The sequence below is a fragment of the Lolium rigidum genome, chromosome 2 (genome assembly GCF_022539505.1).
Source record: "Lolium rigidum isolate FL_2022 chromosome 2, APGP_CSIRO_Lrig_0.1, whole genome shotgun sequence".
Lineage (NCBI taxonomy): Eukaryota > Viridiplantae > Streptophyta > Magnoliopsida > Poales > Poaceae > Lolium > Lolium rigidum.
In genome coordinates, this window is record NC_061509.1 from 266,697,320 (window position 1) to 266,715,407 (window position 18,088).

The 18,088-nt window shown below is 48.1% G+C and overlaps 1 protein-coding gene across 1 annotated transcript; it reads left to right on the top strand.

Annotated features, from left to right (window-relative positions):
• Positions 1–8,128: 8,128 nt before the first annotated feature.
• LOC124693395 (probable protein phosphatase 2C 27) lies at positions 8,129–11,984 on the top strand. The gene is made up of 4 exons (XM_047226873.1): positions 8,129–8,480; positions 10,164–10,358; positions 10,566–10,777; positions 11,081–11,984. The coding sequence occupies exons 1-4, from the start codon at positions 8,427–8,429 to the stop codon at positions 11,646–11,648; spliced, it is 1,029 nt and encodes a 342-aa protein (XP_047082829.1). The 5' UTR covers positions 8,129–8,426; the 3' UTR covers positions 11,649–11,984.
• Positions 11,985–18,088: the final 6,104 nt, after the last annotated feature.

The following is an 18,088-nucleotide window of genomic DNA, read 5'->3' on the forward strand; positions in this document are numbered from 1 at the left end:
AACCATCAGGCTGTTCCATATAAATTTCCTCGTCCAACTCTCCATTTAGGAAAGCCGTCTTAACGTCCATTTGATGAACGAGAAGACCGTGTGAGGCAGCCAATGACAGTAGTACTCGAATGGTGGTCAATCTCGCCACAGTGAGTAAGTATCGAAGAAATCTTCGCCTTCCTTTTGGGTATAGCCTTTGGCTACAAGCCGAGCTTTGTACTTCTCAATAGTACCATCAGCTCGAAGCTTCTTCTTAAATACCCATTTACATCCTACAGGTTTGCACCCATAAGGACGCTCAGTTAACTCCCACGTTCCATTAGCCAAGATGGAATCCATCTCGCTTTGGACAGCTTCCTTCCGATGAGTCCGCATCGGGAGATGCGAGAGCTTCGAAATGGTAGTGGGAGTATCATCCACAAGATACACAATGAAATCATTACCAAAAGACTTTGCAGTCCTTTGTCTCTTACTCCTTGTGGGAGCTTCATTGTTATCTTCATCGAATCTGAACTCTCATCATCGGATTCGTCATCGGACTCCATAGGAGTTCCGTGTATTGGATCGATTCCCAACTAGACATGCCATGCATATCTCTCATAGGGAATATATCCTCAAAGAATGTAGCATCTCTTGATTCAAAGATGGTGCCAACATTCATGTCGTCCACTCCAGATTTTACCACAAGAAATCTATAAGCAATGCTATGGGCAGCATAGCCAAGAAAGACACAATCCACGGTTTTTGGTCCAAGCTTTCGCTTTTTGGTGATTGGCAAATTCACTTTAGCCAAACAACCCCAAGTTCGTAGGTAGGAGAGTATTGGTCTTTTCTTTTCCCATTCCTCATAAGGGGTAATCTCTTTATTCTTGGTTGGAACACGGTTTAGGACATGACATGAAGTCAATATAGCCTCCCCCCACCATTCCTTGGATAAACCCGAAACATCTAACATGGCATTAACCAAATCTGTTAGAGTACGGTTTTTCCTTTCCGCAATCCCATTGGATTGTGGGGAATTGGGAGGCGTCCTCTCATGGATTATACCATGTTCCGCACGAATAAATTGAACTCATTAGAAAAGTACTCTCCACCACGATCGGACCGAACCCTTTTTATCTTTCTTTCAAGTTGATTCTCAACTTCAGCCTTATAGATTTTAAAGAAATCAAGAGCCTCGTCTTTACTTTTCAGTAGATACACATAACAGTACCTAGTGGAATCATCAATCAAAGTCATAAAATATTTCTTTCCACCTCTTGTCAACTCACCATTCATCTCACATAGATCTGAATGTATGAGCTCTAGCGGTGCCAAGTTTCTTTCCTTCGCAGGCTTGTGAGGTTTGCGAGGCTGCTTTGCTTGCACACAAGCATGACACTTAGAGCCTTTGACAAAGGTGAATTTCGGAATTAAACTCATATCAGCAAGCCGCGTCATACAACCGAAATTAACATGACAAAGTCGTGAATGCCAAACATTAGTTTCATTAACACTAGTGCTTACATGGTTCACAACATTATCACAGAAGTCTTCTAGAGAGAAGCGAAACATTCCCTCACAATCATATCCCTTCCCAACAAAAGTTCCATACTTAGACAGTACAACTTTATTGGACTCAAATACCAACTTAAACCCATCTTTCATAAGACGGGAGCCACTAACGAGATTCTTCTTGATAGAAGGGACATGCAGCACGTTCTTCAGTTGCACGATCTTTCCCGAAGTAAACTTCAGATCTACCGTGCCAACACCATGAACAGTAGCATGTAACCCATTCCCCATCATTACCGAGGAACCTCGGGCCCGATAAGAGGTAAACATGGAGATGTCAGCGACACACATGAACATTGGCACCCGTATCAACCCACCATTCCGTGGGCCGAAACACCGAAAGAACAAGTAGGTAACATATTACCATACCCCAGTAGTTCCTTCCTCTCGTGTTGCCAATGACCATGCTCGACAGAATTTGAGTTCCGTCCAGCTCGACATTTCTTTCCTTTGCGTTGTGGACAACGATTAGCCCAATGGCCGGTCTCGCCACACACCCAGCAAGGATCTTTCTTCTCCGTTTTCCCCTTCTTCTTGAAGTTGGTAGTCCGGGAGACTCCCTTGTTCTTTCCCTTGGACTTGTGGGCATTTTTCTGTACCATATTGGCAGCAGAACGTCCCTCGGTTCCTCCAGTGTGTTTGTCTTTTGCCCTCGCCTTCTCCTCAACATCCAGAGAGCCCATGATATTCTCAACAGAAAACTCATGCCTCTGATGTTTTAGAGAAGTGGCAAAGTTCCTCCATGAAGAGGGAAGCTTAGCGACAATGCATCCCGCGACAAACTTGTCCGGTAGCACACACTTGAGAAGCTCGAGTTCCTTTGCCATGATCCGTATCTCATGAGCTCTGTTCTACTACGGATCGGTTTTCAACCATTCCGTAGTCATTGAACCGCTCCATAGCATACGAGCTCACCTCCGGCATCGGCAGACACCAAACTTAGCGTCTAGTGCATCCCACAGCTTCCTTCCCATTTCGTATGTGCAGATAAGCATCAACCAACTTGTCTCCAAGCACACTTAGGACGGCACCCACAAAGATTACGGTGGCATCCCCGAACGCTTTATCCTCGTCGAGAGTAAGCGGACCTCCGGGAGTACCTTCCGCAACTCGGTGCACGCCCATAGAAGTGAGCCACAAGAGGGTTTTACTCCGCCATCTCTTGAAATGAGAACCCGTAAAAGGGCTCGGTTTGAGCGCATCGAGCAAAACCGGACGGTGAAAATTGCCTATGCGTATAAGGTTTTTGGATTGTTGGATTATTAGGCAATTTCCATGTGAGTTTAATTACCGAAAGCAAGATTACAGATGCACAAGCATACTTAACCATACACATCGACTAAGCACATGCATCGGATCCGAACATGGAATAAGTAGCAGTGCAAGGTAGGAGAGTAAAAGCACGTACATCGCGACCGGGAAGGTCGCACCAGGCAGCAGACAGCACCACCACCATGGGAGTTGTTGATGTCGCCCATGGTGTAGTCGGATCCGTCGATGAAGCAGCCGAACCGTCGATGAAGAAGACGAACGAGCAGCGAGCGGGCCGCGCCGAGACGCTCCCCAAAAACCTTATCGCCCGTCTCCCGGTGCAGGATCTCAACGGACGGGGTTTCGGAGGCCTCGCTCTCCCGGACGGCCGTGCACGCAGTCGCCGGGATGGGGAAGACTAGAGAGTAGCACAGCAAAAGGAACTTCGCGAGAGAGAGATCTAAGAGCACTGTTCTCCAGATCTGATCGGTCTCCTTGTATAGCCTGGGAGGAGAGCCGCCCCGACCGCGTTGCCACGCGTAGGAAACCAGGGACACGCGGCGAGCATGCACATGCAGGTCGACACGTACCCAACTCAGTTGGTGCACCAAGCAAAAATTTAGCCTTCCTTGAGTGTGTCTCGAACTCGAACTCGAACTCGAGTCACGCGCGACGCGACGAGGCGGGGCGGGCGGAGGAGGAGGAGTGCGCGAGGGCTCCTTCTATTCTCACTCACTTGGAATGACTAGAACAGCAGCCCTTATATACCACTCCAACTCACTCCCAACTAGCAATGTGGGACTAAACTTTGTCCCCAAAGGCTGTCCCAAGCTGCCAACGTGATGGGCCTTGAGATTTCAGGAATTGTAGACTACATGGGCTGCCTTACTGGGCTGCAGCCCATCTACATTCAACAAGAAGTACAGCACCGAACGTATTATTTGGTGTCTGCGTGTGTGTAGTGGAAAGAGCACACCCAGCTGCAAAGGCAACAGAGGAGAAGCATTGACTTCGAAAAGGAATTTTTGCCAATTATCAGCATCTGCACGTCGAATCTTTCGTTGGGAGCGTCAATGGAATATCTCAAGTGTGATGTTTCTTGGATGACAAGGTCAGGAGTGAGCTAGGGAGACAGATCGAGGCAAGCAAACGTGTCTTCGCCAAGAAGAAACTTTCCAAAATAGTAGTAGTAGGCTGAAGCAAACGTGTCGGGCAACTCGATCGATTGCTTCGCCGTGGAGGGAAATAAATAATCTACTCTTTCTGGCAGGGTCAATTTGCGTCGCCACCGCCACACGCGCCATGCGACCGGACGCTGACCCACCCTCAGTACCGTGCTCTGCAAGGGGCTGTCGGCTTTGCTAGCTTAGCCGTAGTTCCCTTAGATGAGAAGAGACTTGTTTGTGTTAACTAGCTATGTTACATAAGTATCACAAACTTAACAAGATAAGATGAGTCTACAACTTAATTTATACATGATATCACACATATATTACTAACCACCACTATGACTAGTCTCACAAATGAGGATTGTGTGACCGTGCCGTCGCTACACAGGCCCGTCTCCAGGATTTAGGGTCCCCCCGGTGCATGCGGGTTACAAAATGTGCCATATTTTTGTTCAAACTCAATAATTATTAAAATAAGATCCTATATTTTTACATAATTAAGTAACTTTAGAATGCGCTATTTCGTACAATGTTCAGAAATATATCAACCATTTATCGTAAAATAGTAAATATAACACTAAAATAATAAAAGGAAGCTCATGTTCTACCAAAAAACATCATCTGCCTATTACTTCAAATAAAATCTCCAGTCATATATTTTCATAATTAACATTCTTCAAGAAATTCTCAAGTGCTAGGCCGCAAGAGCAAGTAATAGGGCGTTGTAGCTAGGCGCCTAAGTGTAGACGCGATTCGAACATGGAGATCAAGTGGCATGTCGTTGCGTACACTTTAGCTACAAACATCCGCCGGTCCTTAACCCTCAGCTCACTCCTTAACTATTGTTGGAGCACAATGTTTATGCGTACACGTACCCTAGGTCGTCAGCGGAAATGGAGGCGCGGAGCATACTTGGGAGGGGGCCATTGCCCCCTACTCCAAAAAATTCTTGAAGATATAGTATATCTCTAATGTTTTTTTTACTATCACTAAGTGATCAACAATGATGATCTCATATTTCTAAGGTTGCACATTCAACATCATGCCACATAAGTAAATGCAATACTTAGTTCATCTTAGATTTAGTTAGTGGAGTTTTCTCTTAGTAGATGAGTATTAGTGAGATGTGTTGGTTCATCTCAACCATAGGTTGTGTTTCCACATGAATAGTTATCAAACACATATTTATGTCACACCAGTACTATGTCTTCCTTAAAGATTTTTTTATTCCATCATTTTTATAAGAGAGTGTACAAGTGAACGCATAAACCCCAGTCTTTTCTTTTCATCACAAGAAACACGTTTTACTTGCATTTACGTACCTTTACGATTTCATCACTTAAGTAACTCGAAATTACAAAATTATGTTTCACACTTGCATTTAGTTCTTTTAGAAAGTCCACATCACTATCATCACCATGACATTTTGCTTTTGCATAGCAATTAGTTTACCACTCATATTATATTTATCATTTTTACGTTTCTGCATATTTAGTTTGCTTTTATTTTACTATTGGTTTTCAATTCTAATACAGTAGGGGATTTTGTGCTTGACGACTACTTGGTGAACTTGACGAGTACTTGGTAAAGTTGGGGATCAGACAAGGCTTGGATCTCCTCAGCTAGCTGGTTCGTATGGATCTAGATGGACCAAGCTAGCGGTTGAGTTTACACGGCAAAGCGCTGTGGGTAGGCGTAAGAGCAACTCCAATAGTATAGTCGGTTGTTGGCTATAAGCAAGATGCCATGTTATCTATAGTTAACATATAGCCAATAAGTACAATAGTTGGCTATAAAAATGTACTACTTTTTCAATGGATGACCCACCTTTCATTCACACACCTTGCCTAGGAGCACGTGCTAGAGCTAGCTCTTGCATAAGAGCTCACTCACATTCTCTCTCCTCTTCTCTCTCCTCCAACTAGACACATATATATTATTTTAATCTTTGTAGCCAGCTGACTAGACCTTACTGTACTTGCTCTAAGCCGCCGGCCGGATCCTCCACGCGTAGGTCAGAGCATCCCCACTCGTTGGCGCTCCCCACGCCCAAATCCGGCGAAATTTTTGTCCGGATTGGAGGAAGATTTGGCGTGGGGGGCAGTATATTTCCAGTCGTGTGCTCCCCAAGCGGCGTTTCTCGGGGAAAAAGAGAACGGTTCGGGGAATCCGGACGAAAGAGGAGACACGTGGGCGTGGGCGGTTGGTTTAGCTTCATCCGGAGTCCCCGAGCGCTCCCGAGGGGCCGGGATGGCATGGGGAGTCCGGACGAAAATAGGTTCAAATCCGGATCAAAACGAGGAACCGGGGGCTGACTGGGCCGTTTTTCACCGTCTGGATGAAAAAAAGTGACCGTGGGGGCTCTGTGGGGATACGAGTGGAGATGCTCTCGGTACTCGGGAGTGGGCTAGCTAGCGATGGAGAGAGAGCCAAAGCAGACGTGTCCTCGCCATGTCGAAACATTCTGAAACTGTCAGTTGAAGCAAACGTGTCCTCGCCCAGACGACGCTTTCTAGAGTAAATACTGTCAGCTGATGAAGCAAACGTGTCGCCGTGTCGGGCAACTCGATTGCTATGCTTGGCCGTGTCGTGTCAAGTGTCAAAGACAGGGATGAAAATACGCAGGTGACTAGGCGAGAGCTCCTGAAACTTGCACACGTGTCCCTCGGCTTTCTGGCAGCGCCACGCGCGCGCGTGAGTACGTGTCGTCCCCGCGCGTCGCCGCCACACGCGAACAGACTATGCGCGGGGCCCAGCGGCCGAACCGGGCCCACATGTCAGCAACGCTGATTCAGCTCGATGAGGATGCCGGTGTTGCTAATATTTGATTAAAAAAACTAATCGCGCCTGGAGACTGGAGTTGTTACGTGCGCGTGCAGCTCCTGCTGACGCTCATGCTGATGCTAGCTTATCCTGCCTCTAGCTCGTTCGTCCATGGAAATTGCGTTTGGGTTGACAAGGTGGTGGTGGAGTCGCGCATCTTCCTGTCTCCACCGTCGCCGGATGGACGGATGGGTGGTGGTGGTTGCATTGCCCACATACTTTGTGTGCTGGATGGATAGTTGACCGAATGCCGGCCGACTATACTTGCCTGCATCACAAATGCGGATTGTGTGACGCTGCGTCCCTACGTACACCATCTAGCTACAAACGCCCACCGGCCGTTGACCCTCGGCTCTACAAACGCTTACCAATACTCGCCGATGTAATACTAGTATGCTTTGCGCGCGAAATCCATTGTCTAGCAACTACAATGAGGTTATTATTACTTCCCCCCTAAAAAATAAATGAGGTTATTACTAGGTTGGGTTCGATTTCAAAAGTCCTGAAATCAATGAGCCTTACATGAATTTCGTGGTTTACTTCCTAAGAAAATGTGCTAGTTGTAGGGAGTGAGGTTTATGGGAATCGTCTGGTTCCCGGAACTCTCCGTCCCCCTTCACGAATTGTTTCCACCTGGCTTCCCTAGGTTTCAGAAAATGGGTGAGCGTGTCTCTCAAAAATACTCCCATTTTTCATATGTGCAATTTTATATATAAACGTACGAAATTGAGGTACAGCTTTTCCCGAAAAATAATGGGTGCAAATTGGGATTCGACTTAGTCGGAAGATCATGTCTCCATTCTAAAGAGTAGAAGGAATACGCACATTCAAAATGCCTGCAGTTACCTTCCATGCTTAGGTGTATTGGGGTAGTAAAAAAGTGCTTAAATTGACTAACTAAATTCGCATGTTCCTCTCAAGAATAAATATCTGCATCTTAAACCCACGCTCAACGTTCAAAATATTCACCTCAAAACAAAAGAAAAACGTTCAAGCTGTTTTTCCTCGAGCCCACGATTTTTCTCACGGAGCTTGGAAGGAAACACTACACGTGGGTTAATGAACTCGTTCCCCAAATTACAACAACCCAACCAGTCGAAACAAAAAGTGAAGAAACCCGAATTACACGCGGAAAACGACCGAAAATCCTTCCTGCTCTGACCGGCCGCTCTCGCTGACAACGTGGGGCCTGGTCTCATGCCCGTGGAAAATGAGCTCCAAAAATAAATCAAGAAAAAAAATCCTGGCGGTTGTAATCGGCACGTGCCTTTTCTGGCTCGTCTCGTCTCGAATAAATACCTCTCGCCGTTCTCCTCTCGCCTCCATCTCCGTTGCGAGAGAGTCCGTGACAAAAATCCAGAGACGCAGCAGCAAATCCTTCTCCTCAGCTTTCCTTTCCCGATCGAACAGAGGCAGAGATATTCCCGCGCGCGGATCTTCTTCCACTCCGAGTCCCGCTCGCCTTCCGTCTCCGCCCCGGTCTCGTCTCGACTCGACTAGTTCCGATCGATAATCCTCAGAGCGCGCGGGGGCGGCGAGGACTCTTTCTTGCAGCTGAGTTTCGAATCGGGAACACAGAGAGCGAGAGCGCGAGAGGTGGTGGAGAAGAACAGGAGCAAGTTTCGCGGCGAGCCGGACATGTGCGTGGAGGGATTCGAGGAGGCGGAGATCCAGAGGCCGGCAGATTTCGCGGTGCGTAACCCCAGGCTCCTCCTCCTCCTCTTTCTTATTCTTCTAAATATTCAATGTTTGAAGTTCATTTGTGTCCAGATTCTTGTTCGATTTCTCGTCCGTTCGTATATGGATCGATTTGGCTGTGAGAGAATTCGATGATTTTCTTCTCCCCGTAATAATAAGAAACTAAATGAAAATCGGTGCTCTGTTTTATCATCTTTGGTGGTGGCTGATTGATTAGTGCGTGTTCCTTCGGTCAGGGATGATCGATCAGTCGTAAGGAGAATAAGAAAGAAAAAAACACTCTAGCCGCGGTTGCTTCGCGCACACACTTCGCGTGTGCTTCTAGTTACTTTCCTTAAATCCTGTATGAGATATTATTGGTACTAGTTTAGTAACGGCGACTGGGAGATATTACAATGGTATTATTGAACTCCATTATCTTATCGTCAGTACTCTCCCAGTCTCCCCTCACCAGCCAAAAAAAAAACTCTCCCCTCGTGCAGAAGGTGTGAACATGAGGAATATGCTTTGAATTGTTCGGCCAGCGGCCAAGAAGTTTCTAGCTTTTTTTTATTTTGTTTTGCGAATTTAAGAAGTTTCTAGCTAGTAGGATTTTTAGCGGCCTGCTGCAAAAGCAAAATCTTTCTTGTTGTCCTGGCCCGTGGACGTCGCCCTACTCCTGTCTGTCCGTTTGTGCGTCGCATTGTTGGTCGTCTCATGCTGTACCTTCTGATTCTGTGATCAAATCCTGTGGGATTTTCAGTCGACGTGTCTGCTCCATATCCTCTCCTAGTCCCATCTCCTCTGAGAGAGATATGTTTGCATGTGACGGGTAGGGTTCTACCGAGTGGTACTGTACTTCCTTTTTTCACATCAAACAGAAACAGAAAAAATCATTACTGCAAAGTTCAAAAATGTGACTTGGTGTCTTTGTGGAATGGAGGTCAAATCCCAGCACCCAAAGGAGTGGTGCCCTTTACAGCCTTTTAAAGCCTAGGAAAAAGATATATTGTTGGACAAAAATGTAATCATCCATGATCTTTAGATATACTACTACTAGTACTAGAACAACCAGTACCGGTAAAGTTCAGATAGTGCTCTACTACTTTGTGCATTGAGGCTAAGAGAAAGCTGGCCTTTTTCATGCTATCAAGCTCCAGGCACGACACGTCGCCTTCCTTTGGACATTTCTTAGTGAACTTTATAGGTCTGAATTACATAATGATGAGGTAGCTTTGTCTCTTTAGCTTGCATTGCAAGAAGTAAGTGGATAATGGAGTGGTGCCCAAGGATGCGCACCTGGAAGCTCTGCATTACTCTGCTTAGTTTCCACAGGGAGTAACAACCGGAGCTTCTGTTTCTGCACTTGTGCTTGGGGTTTTTGTTTATGATTGCCCCTTCTAGAAATGGCTGCTGGTGGCCTTCCTTGGCCAATAAGGGATTGACTTGTATCCAGCTTGACTGAGTTGGGGTTCTGTTTGTGTGTCCCTTTCAGCTAGGTGGATTTGTACTGTAAGTCGTCCACTTTCTATGTGATGGTGACTATGTTATTTATGCAATTAGAGTTGTTTGCAGAGTTGAAACTAGGTGAATATTCATGTAACCTAGCAGCATCTTTTATAACGGTTATGCAGTACCCTGCGTTAATATCAGGCTTGCTTCTTATCTAATATATTTCGGTTTTTGGGTAATCTGCAGATGGAAAGAGTTGTTGAGAACACAGTGCTACTCGATTTCGAGAGTTGGCACAATTTTTCCCCAGCTATCCGATCAGGGGATTGGTCTGACATTGGTGGCCGTGAATACATGGAAGATACGCATGTCTGCATCCCCAACCTAGCAAAGAGTTTTGGTTATAAGACTGCAGATGATGAAGTTATTTCTTTCTATGGGGTAATTGTTTATCTACTCTACCATTTCCATTCTTCAATTTCTAAAACATGGCTATGTAATAGTAAAATGTTCACCATTGTCTTCTTTATGTGTAATTAACTTCCTTCTGTAGCAATAGTATTTAGATAGTTCTTCATCCTAGTCAGAAGGATCATGAAATATTGTATTTTCGAATTTCTAACGTCGTCCTGTCCTTACAATTCTCAGGTATTTGATGGACATGGTGGAAAAGATGCTGCACAGTATGTTCGTGACAACTTGCCACGGGTCATCGTGGAAGATGCTGCTTTTCCTCTTGAGCTTGAGAAGGTAGTCAGGAGGTCGTTTGTGCAAACTGATAGTCAGTTTGCAGAGAAGTGCTCTATCCACGATGGACTTTCGTCTGGAACAACTGCGCTTACAGCAATGATTTTTGGAAGGTACTATTTCTGTCACATGCACATCCAGGCTCTCTCAGTTAACCTTATCATTTCATTGATGATAGAACATTATAGTTAATGCAGCAGTGTACTGGAGTTTGACAGTAGGTAAACTTGTTCCTTGGCATTTTAAGTATGTACTAGTAGCAGGTCTCTTCAGTCTTAGTACAGTTTTTCACTGTGTTCCCAATGCGTCATTTAGTATCATTTGAACTTAGGCTTCGTACTTTCTACTGCAGATTTCTTTTTTACCATTAGATTCCAAGTTATCAGAAATGCTAATTACACACATTTCTTGTGCAGATCTCTTCTTGTGGCTAATGCTGGTGATTGCCGGGCAGTCCTTTCCCGGCGCGGTATTGCAGTTGAAATGTCCAACGACCACAGAACCTGCTCTCTCCATGAAAGAAAACGCGTCGAATCACTAGGCGGATACGTCGACGACGGCTATCTGAATGGCCAGCTTGCGGTCACCAGAGCGCTCGGCGACTGGCATCTTGACGGCCTGAAGGAGACGGGCGAGCCGGGTGGCCCGCTGAGCGCAGAGCCGGAGCTTAAGATGATCACGCTGACTAAGGACGATGAGTTCTTGATCATTGGCAGCGACGGCATCTGGGACTACTTCTCGAACCAGAACTCTGTGGACTTCGCACGGCAGCGGCTCCAGGAGCACAACGACCTGCGGCGGTGCTGCAGGCAGATCGTGGAGGAGGCGATCAGACGGGGCGCTACGGACAACTTGACGGCGGTGATGGTCTCCTTCCACCAGGAAGCCCCGCCGCAGATCAGAGTGGCCAGCAGGGGCAGGGTCGAGCGGAGCATCTCTGCTGAGGGGTTCAATAACCTCAGGGTGCTCCTGGAAGGCCAGTGATGGTGGCGGCGCGCCATTGTTGCCGCCTCTTCTTGTCGGTGTTTGTTCTACATTGTTGAGTGTTAACTGTACGTAGCGATTTGCGGGTCCTGCTGCTGCTTGTCTGTCCATTGATTGATCGTCGACATGCAAATGGCTATTGTTGCCCGAGAATAAACCGATGAACCCTGAAGATCTCACCTGTAAATAATTTGAGAGGTCGGTAAGGGTGGTAGTAGCGTGCATCCAGGGGGCTTTGAGGCTCAATATGTGATGTTTTTTTGCCCCCATTCTTTTCTCCTGTAAGAGAAACACTGTTCTGGTATTATCAATCAATGTAACTGGAGTTGATCACTACCGATATATGTTCTTGCTCATTTTGCCTGTAGTACTTATTCAGGTTTTCAATTAACTGTAATGCAGTAGCGAGGCTGATAGCGAACAGAACAAGCAGGAAAAAGGAAACCTGCAGGTAATATGAAACTTACAGGTTATAATACCATCCAAATCAATTGATCTGAAACTTACAACTATATGGCTTGATGGGAGCGGTGGATCATGAATAGCATTAGACTGTTAAAATGTTGAGCAGTCTAGCATGATTGCACAAGAAAAGTTAACTAACATATTTAGCCTATAACAATTATCAATTATTGATCACATCATTTCCAACTAACACTAAATCCCAGAGTAAGTCAACCAAACTGAAATAAAACAACATTATCGATAATAATAATAATCATTATAATGTTGGCAGCAGCACTTGTGTGTACCATCAGCACAGGAACATTGGTTGTTGCTACTGGCATACCTCAAGATTATTCGAAACAGAGACATACCTCCAGTAAATAAATTCCTTTGATATATAATTAGGTTCACAGTGCACCAAAAACTCACTCGTCGCCCACTAGGTTGTCCCATAGGATGGAAACCACAACTACATGTTACTGATGATACAAATTATTTGTAGCTCTCTCAATTCTGCCGAACCAGACTGGCTGGTCTTCAGTCTATCTTCCACCGATCACCTATTTGTGTCCGCTCTAATTTGCTTCAATTCAAGGGTTTTGATGTGATGCTCCGTCAGATACCGGGTGAACGGGATAAAGGAACTGACTGTCCTGTTCCTGTGGTCAGCCTCTTCGTTGTTGACATAGAGGGCGACCGCCCCAAGTGCTTCTTCTTCATGTTGACCTCAACCAGCCAGGAGCGGTCTCTCTCGTTCAACTGGAAGTAGATAGCATCGGAGTTAGCCAAGCTGAGGAGAGGAAACTGTGGCAGGGTCAGACATGGAAGACGCTTGTCAGAGCCAAGAGCAGCATAGACGTCCGTGCCGTGTATGACGGCGACATTCTCCCATCGCATCTTCTTGAAGCTCGTCAGAGTCCATACCTTGATGGTCAAATCATCAGAGCTACGAGAACTCTGGGGATGCACACTGATGAGCTTGATTTTTTAAATAGAAGGCCCTCCGGCCCAGCTTTATATATAAAGCCACACTCATGGTAACGTACGATACAACTCCACACCCACACGAGAAACCAAAGTTCTAACGCAAGACAACACATCAAGCTCCCAGCAATGCACATCATGACATGACAAAGCACACACACCCCGGACCCCTCGCAAGCCTCAAAGGTCTCCGTAGATGATCAAGGTCGAGATGTCGTCCTCATGTCCCCTCAGACCGCGTCCGAGCGTAGAGCCGCCTGACGTTGCCAACCGCCAAGTCCAGCAAGTCCCTGTCCCTCGGTCTGACCAGTACCCTCCAAGCCGGGTTGCCGATCAGCTTTCCCTCAATCGCTAACTTATTACGTATGTTCCAAAGCGTCCAGCATTGAGATTCGCAAACGTGAACCAGGCCAGCCTACGGAGGGGGTTAGACAAGCCCTGAGCGAGTGCGATGAAATCCCCTGCCCCTGCCGGTTCCAGTCGCACACAAGAAGCTCCCTCACCCCAGCCCACATAAGTCTTGCGGGTGGGCAGGTGAAGAAGATGTGGTTACAGTCCTCCCAGGCACCGCAAAGCGCACACTTCCCATTGGAAGGACCATGCCGCTTAAGCAGCTGCTCTCCCGAGGGCAGCCGCCCACGAATCAGTTGCCAGAGGAACACCTTAATCTTAGGTGGTACTCTGGTTCTCCAAACCTCCTTGAAAGACGCAGTCGCCGCCCTTGCGCCAACTTGGCATAGACAGAGCTAGTGGAGTAGATGCCTGACGGCTCCAAGGCCCAGGAGACCTCGTTGTCTTCCAAGCTAGTCGGAAGTCCCTGTACCTCCCTGCACAGGTTGTCCCACTCCACCGTCTCGGCGAGGCCAAATTGTCGCCTGAAGCGGAGGCGCCATTCCCCTGGCACCCCATCGAGCACCCTTGCTCCATCGACGGTGATGAACGGTGACTCACAACAGCTGAAGAGTCTGGGAAATCTCGCCCTGAGTGGTCCGTTGCCAGTCCACCAGTCCGTCCAAAAATAGGTCCTTCTCCCATTTCGAACCGAATGTTTGGCCCCAAGCTTGAAATGTCATTTAACCTTTTGTATCGCATTCCAGAACTGTGAGCCATGAGTTGGGACCTCTCCCGCATAGAGATCCCTGCCCCGCAAGTACTTCGCCCTAATCAGGTCTGCCCATAGAGCTTCCGCTCCGTGGTAGAGCTTCCAAATCCATTTCACCATTAGGGCGATATTCACGGATTTGGTGTTCATAACCCCTAGGCCCCCCAGCACTTTGGGTTTGCACACCGTGGCCCAGTCCACCATGTGGTACTTGCGTTTATCCCCCACGCCCTCCCAAAAGAAGCGTGAGCGCGGTCTGTCCATAGCTTTGTGTGTGCCGTCATGAAGCAAGTACATGCTCATAGCGAACAGCGGCAGACTAGACAGGCACGAGTTGGTAAGCTCTAGGCGCCCAGCCGCCCCGAGATACAACCCCTGCCATGGCTCGACCCTACTAGCCACGACCTCCGGGAGGAAGCCCCAGTCCGCTACCCTAAGCGGTTTATCGCTAATGGGTAGCCCCAGATATTTAATCGGGAACTTGCCCAGGCGACAGTTGAGGAGGTTGGCCACCCGTTGTTGGGCTGTCCTGGAGACCCCCATGACCACTACCTCGCTCTTGTCGAAGTTGATCTTCAGACCCGACATGTTTTCAAAACAAAGAAGCAGGGTCTTCAGATTCGCAATGCCCACCCCTGTGGGTTCCACCAAGATCATGGTGTCGTCCGCATACTGCAGTTGTGTCACCCCCCCTGGGATAAGATGTGACACCAGCCTCTTGACATGCCCAGCGGAATTGGCCTTGGTGATGATCGCCGCCAGGCCATCCACCAAGAAATCAAAGAGAATCGGCGAGAGTGGGTCTCCCTGTCTCACTCCGCGCTTGTTCCGGAAGAAATGCCCTATTTCCCCGTAAACATTGATCGCAGTTTGGCCCCCCTTGACCAACTGCATCAAGAGATGAACCATCATCGCAAAGAACCCCTTCCTCAGTAGAATCTCCTGCAGAAAGTCCCAGTTGACCCTGTCATAGGCCTTCTCAAAGTCAAGCTTCAGGAGCAAACCCTTTTGCTTCCTGACGTGTAACTCGTGCACAATCTCATGTAAGGCAAGAGCCCCCTCGTGTAGGCAGCGCCCTCTGATGAAAGCGGACTGGCAACAATCTATAACCCTATGCGCCACCGGAGCTAGCCTAGAAGCGTATGCCTTAGCCAGAAATTTAAAAATGACATTGATGAGCGTAATCAGCCTAAACTGTCTGATGTTATCTGCCCCTTTCACTTTGGGAATCAGGGTGATGATCCCGTAATTAAGACGCGCCACGTCAACCCTCCCTAGGGCAAAGTCATTGAGGATCTGAAGGATCGGTCCTCGAAGGGTTCCCCGGAACCTTTTGAAGAAGAGCACCGGGAGACCGTCTGGGCCCGGCGCCGAGTCTTGCTTCATGCCTGCTAGCAGCTCATCCAGCTCCTCCGCGGTGAAAGTCAGCTCGAGGTCCCGATTTTCCTCCGGCGACACCCTTTGGTTCCATCCCAAAGATTTGGTCCCAGGGCAAACCTCCTGGTCTCCCCCTTCGATCCCATGAGCCCCTGGTAAAACAGGTAGATGTGCTCCATAAGCTCCCGCTGCTCATGGACCTCCCCTTGGTCCGTGATCAGCTTGGGGATCGCGCACTTCCGCCGACGCCCATTCGCAATGGCATGGAAGTACGCCGTACACGAGTCCCCTTTAAGCGTCCATTGCACCCGACTCCGTTGGCGCCAATACTCCTCGTCTGCCCGGTCCAAGGCCGAAAGTTGGTCTTCCAGGTGGTACCTAAGCCCCAACGCCCCCAAGCAAGGCCTTGATTCCCATCGTGTGCACGCTGACCCAGACGAGCCCGAACCATGCCCCTCGTCTGCGATGAGCTTGATCACGGCGGTGCCGACGACGCACACGTGACGAGCTGGTTCGGGCTCGTCTGGGTCAGCGTGCACACGATGGGAATCAAGGCCTTCAGGCAACGGAACGTAACGCGGTGGCTGTGTATGGTTGTCGTCGAGGACGTCGACGAACAGCAGGCCGAGGTAGCAGTCGGCCCAGCACAGGTAGCGGCCACCGAAGGCGAGGACGGCGTCTGTCTTCCAGGAGCCTAACAGGATTGCTGGGGTGCCGTCACGACCATATATAAGGCATCTGCACTTTCTGAAGCTCCCAGCTCTGCTCGTCATCTTCATCAGGCGAATGGTGCAGCACGCAGAGCTCGCCGTTGTACTTGAGCTCCGCAACAGTGAACTTGCCGCCGCCACGGCACAACAGGCCGATGTCTTCGCTCCACATCTGCCGCTGCTGCTGCTTGTGGTACAGCGAGTACCACCGATCCACCTCTGGGTCAATGATGCCCCCGATGTCGCAGAGTGGGAGCCGCGTGAGCGACGGGGGCGTCTGATCTGAGCGGGAGGCCGTGTAGACGAAGTAGTCGATGGGGTAGTCGAATGAGAAGCCATAGCTGAGGGGGACAAACGCCTCGAAGAGAATGCAGTCGCCGTTGACCGTGATCACGGCCGGCTTGCGCAGCTTGGTCAGTTCTGGCCTCGACCCCTCCGGCCAGTGGAGGTGCAGACGGGATACCGCTGGAGTTTTGACGTCCTGTTACGGCGTGAGGACTTCCCGGTCGGCGGCGGACGGCGACGCCCAGGGGAGGTTTCCATGTCGCACGACATCGGCGGTAACTGGGAACCAGGGTTTTTTTTTTGTTCGTTGAATGTTATGCCAGTGCTTAGCCGTCAGATATTGGGGTAAATCAGCACCTCCCAAACCCTCGGATCTCAGCTAACTGTGAGACCTAGACTTTGAGAAGAAATGGAGAATGCAACACCGAACCTTTACATTTATTTTATGTGTGTTCGATATTTTTGTGTGATCTGTAAAACTTGCGAAAATGTTGCAACCTTTTTTTTTGCAAATTAATGTTGCAACATTTCCAACATGTCCCGGTAGTAACTAAGCCGACGTATGCAAGAAATCCACATTGACCATCTGCAACATAAAAAACCAGCGCAAACAATATCCTAGAGGCATGTTTGCAGCATTGTAGAAAGTCTTTATATCGTACGACTAGAAATTATTGCATAATTTTACTCGTGCTTACTCAACAAAAATGATAGACACTTGTAGTATTTCAAAAACACCTTTTGCTATTCTATTTTTTCCCCAAAAACACTGGCCTCTAACTTGGAGGCACCAACCTCATTGTCCTTGACTCTCCGATGGAACTGGCTCGCCGAAGCATCAGGTGCTACCAAATGTGGCGTGATGACTTGACGTGTAGAATCTCCTCCAACACATCAACTGGTGGAAGTAGCGGTGGTAGGGGTTGGCGCGCGAGTTAGCTCCGGCGATCCCGGTGGTGCGGCTCGACCTCCCTTTGCACCCTCAACAACGACCTATCCCACAATGGCCATTCCGACCACTTGCACTCCACACCCTTCGCAACAACGTCACCGCTGCCGGCGCTCTGTTTGCATCGCGTCCACGGAAGGACAAGAGAGAGGTGGGAAAATAAAAGATGTCCACGACCAAGCCAAGAGGATATCGAAGCATTTCTATTAAAATTATACATATGAAAACTTGTTTCCCCATCCCTCCGAAAAAGTAAGTGTACATATGTATATCGAAATACCCATCTCGTGTGCCCTTACGAGATAGACAACCTTTACAGTTGCCCGCATCCAAGACCTTGAAGCACCCTAGCATATTTTTTAAAACATATCTTATAAAAAAAAATTTACTCTACCATATATTTAAAACATCTCTACTTTTTTACATATTTTCCCTAAAACCATCCTTCATAATCAAATTTGAGAAAATATACTTGTATCCTGTTGCGCAAAACCACCCAAGTTGCGCGTAGTCCACCGCCTCCTCCTTGGTGTGTGCAACCGCTTGTCTGTATGACCTTACTAATACCGCTCTCCCCTCTCTTCCA

Excerpts from the sequence above, each read along its gene's own strand:
- LOC124693395 (XM_047226873.1), top strand. The coding sequence starts at position 8,427 with ATGTGCGTGGAGGGATTCGAGGAGGCGGAGATCCAGAGGCCGGCAGAT. Across the intron at positions 8,481-10,163 it reads AGAGGCCGGCAGATTTCGCG|ATGGAAAGAGTTGTTGAGAA; the intron begins GTGCGTAACCCC and ends GGTAATCTGCAG. Across the intron at positions 10,778-11,080 it reads ACAGCAATGATTTTTGGAAG|ATCTCTTCTTGTGGCTAATG; the intron begins GTACTATTTCTG and ends TTTCTTGTGCAG.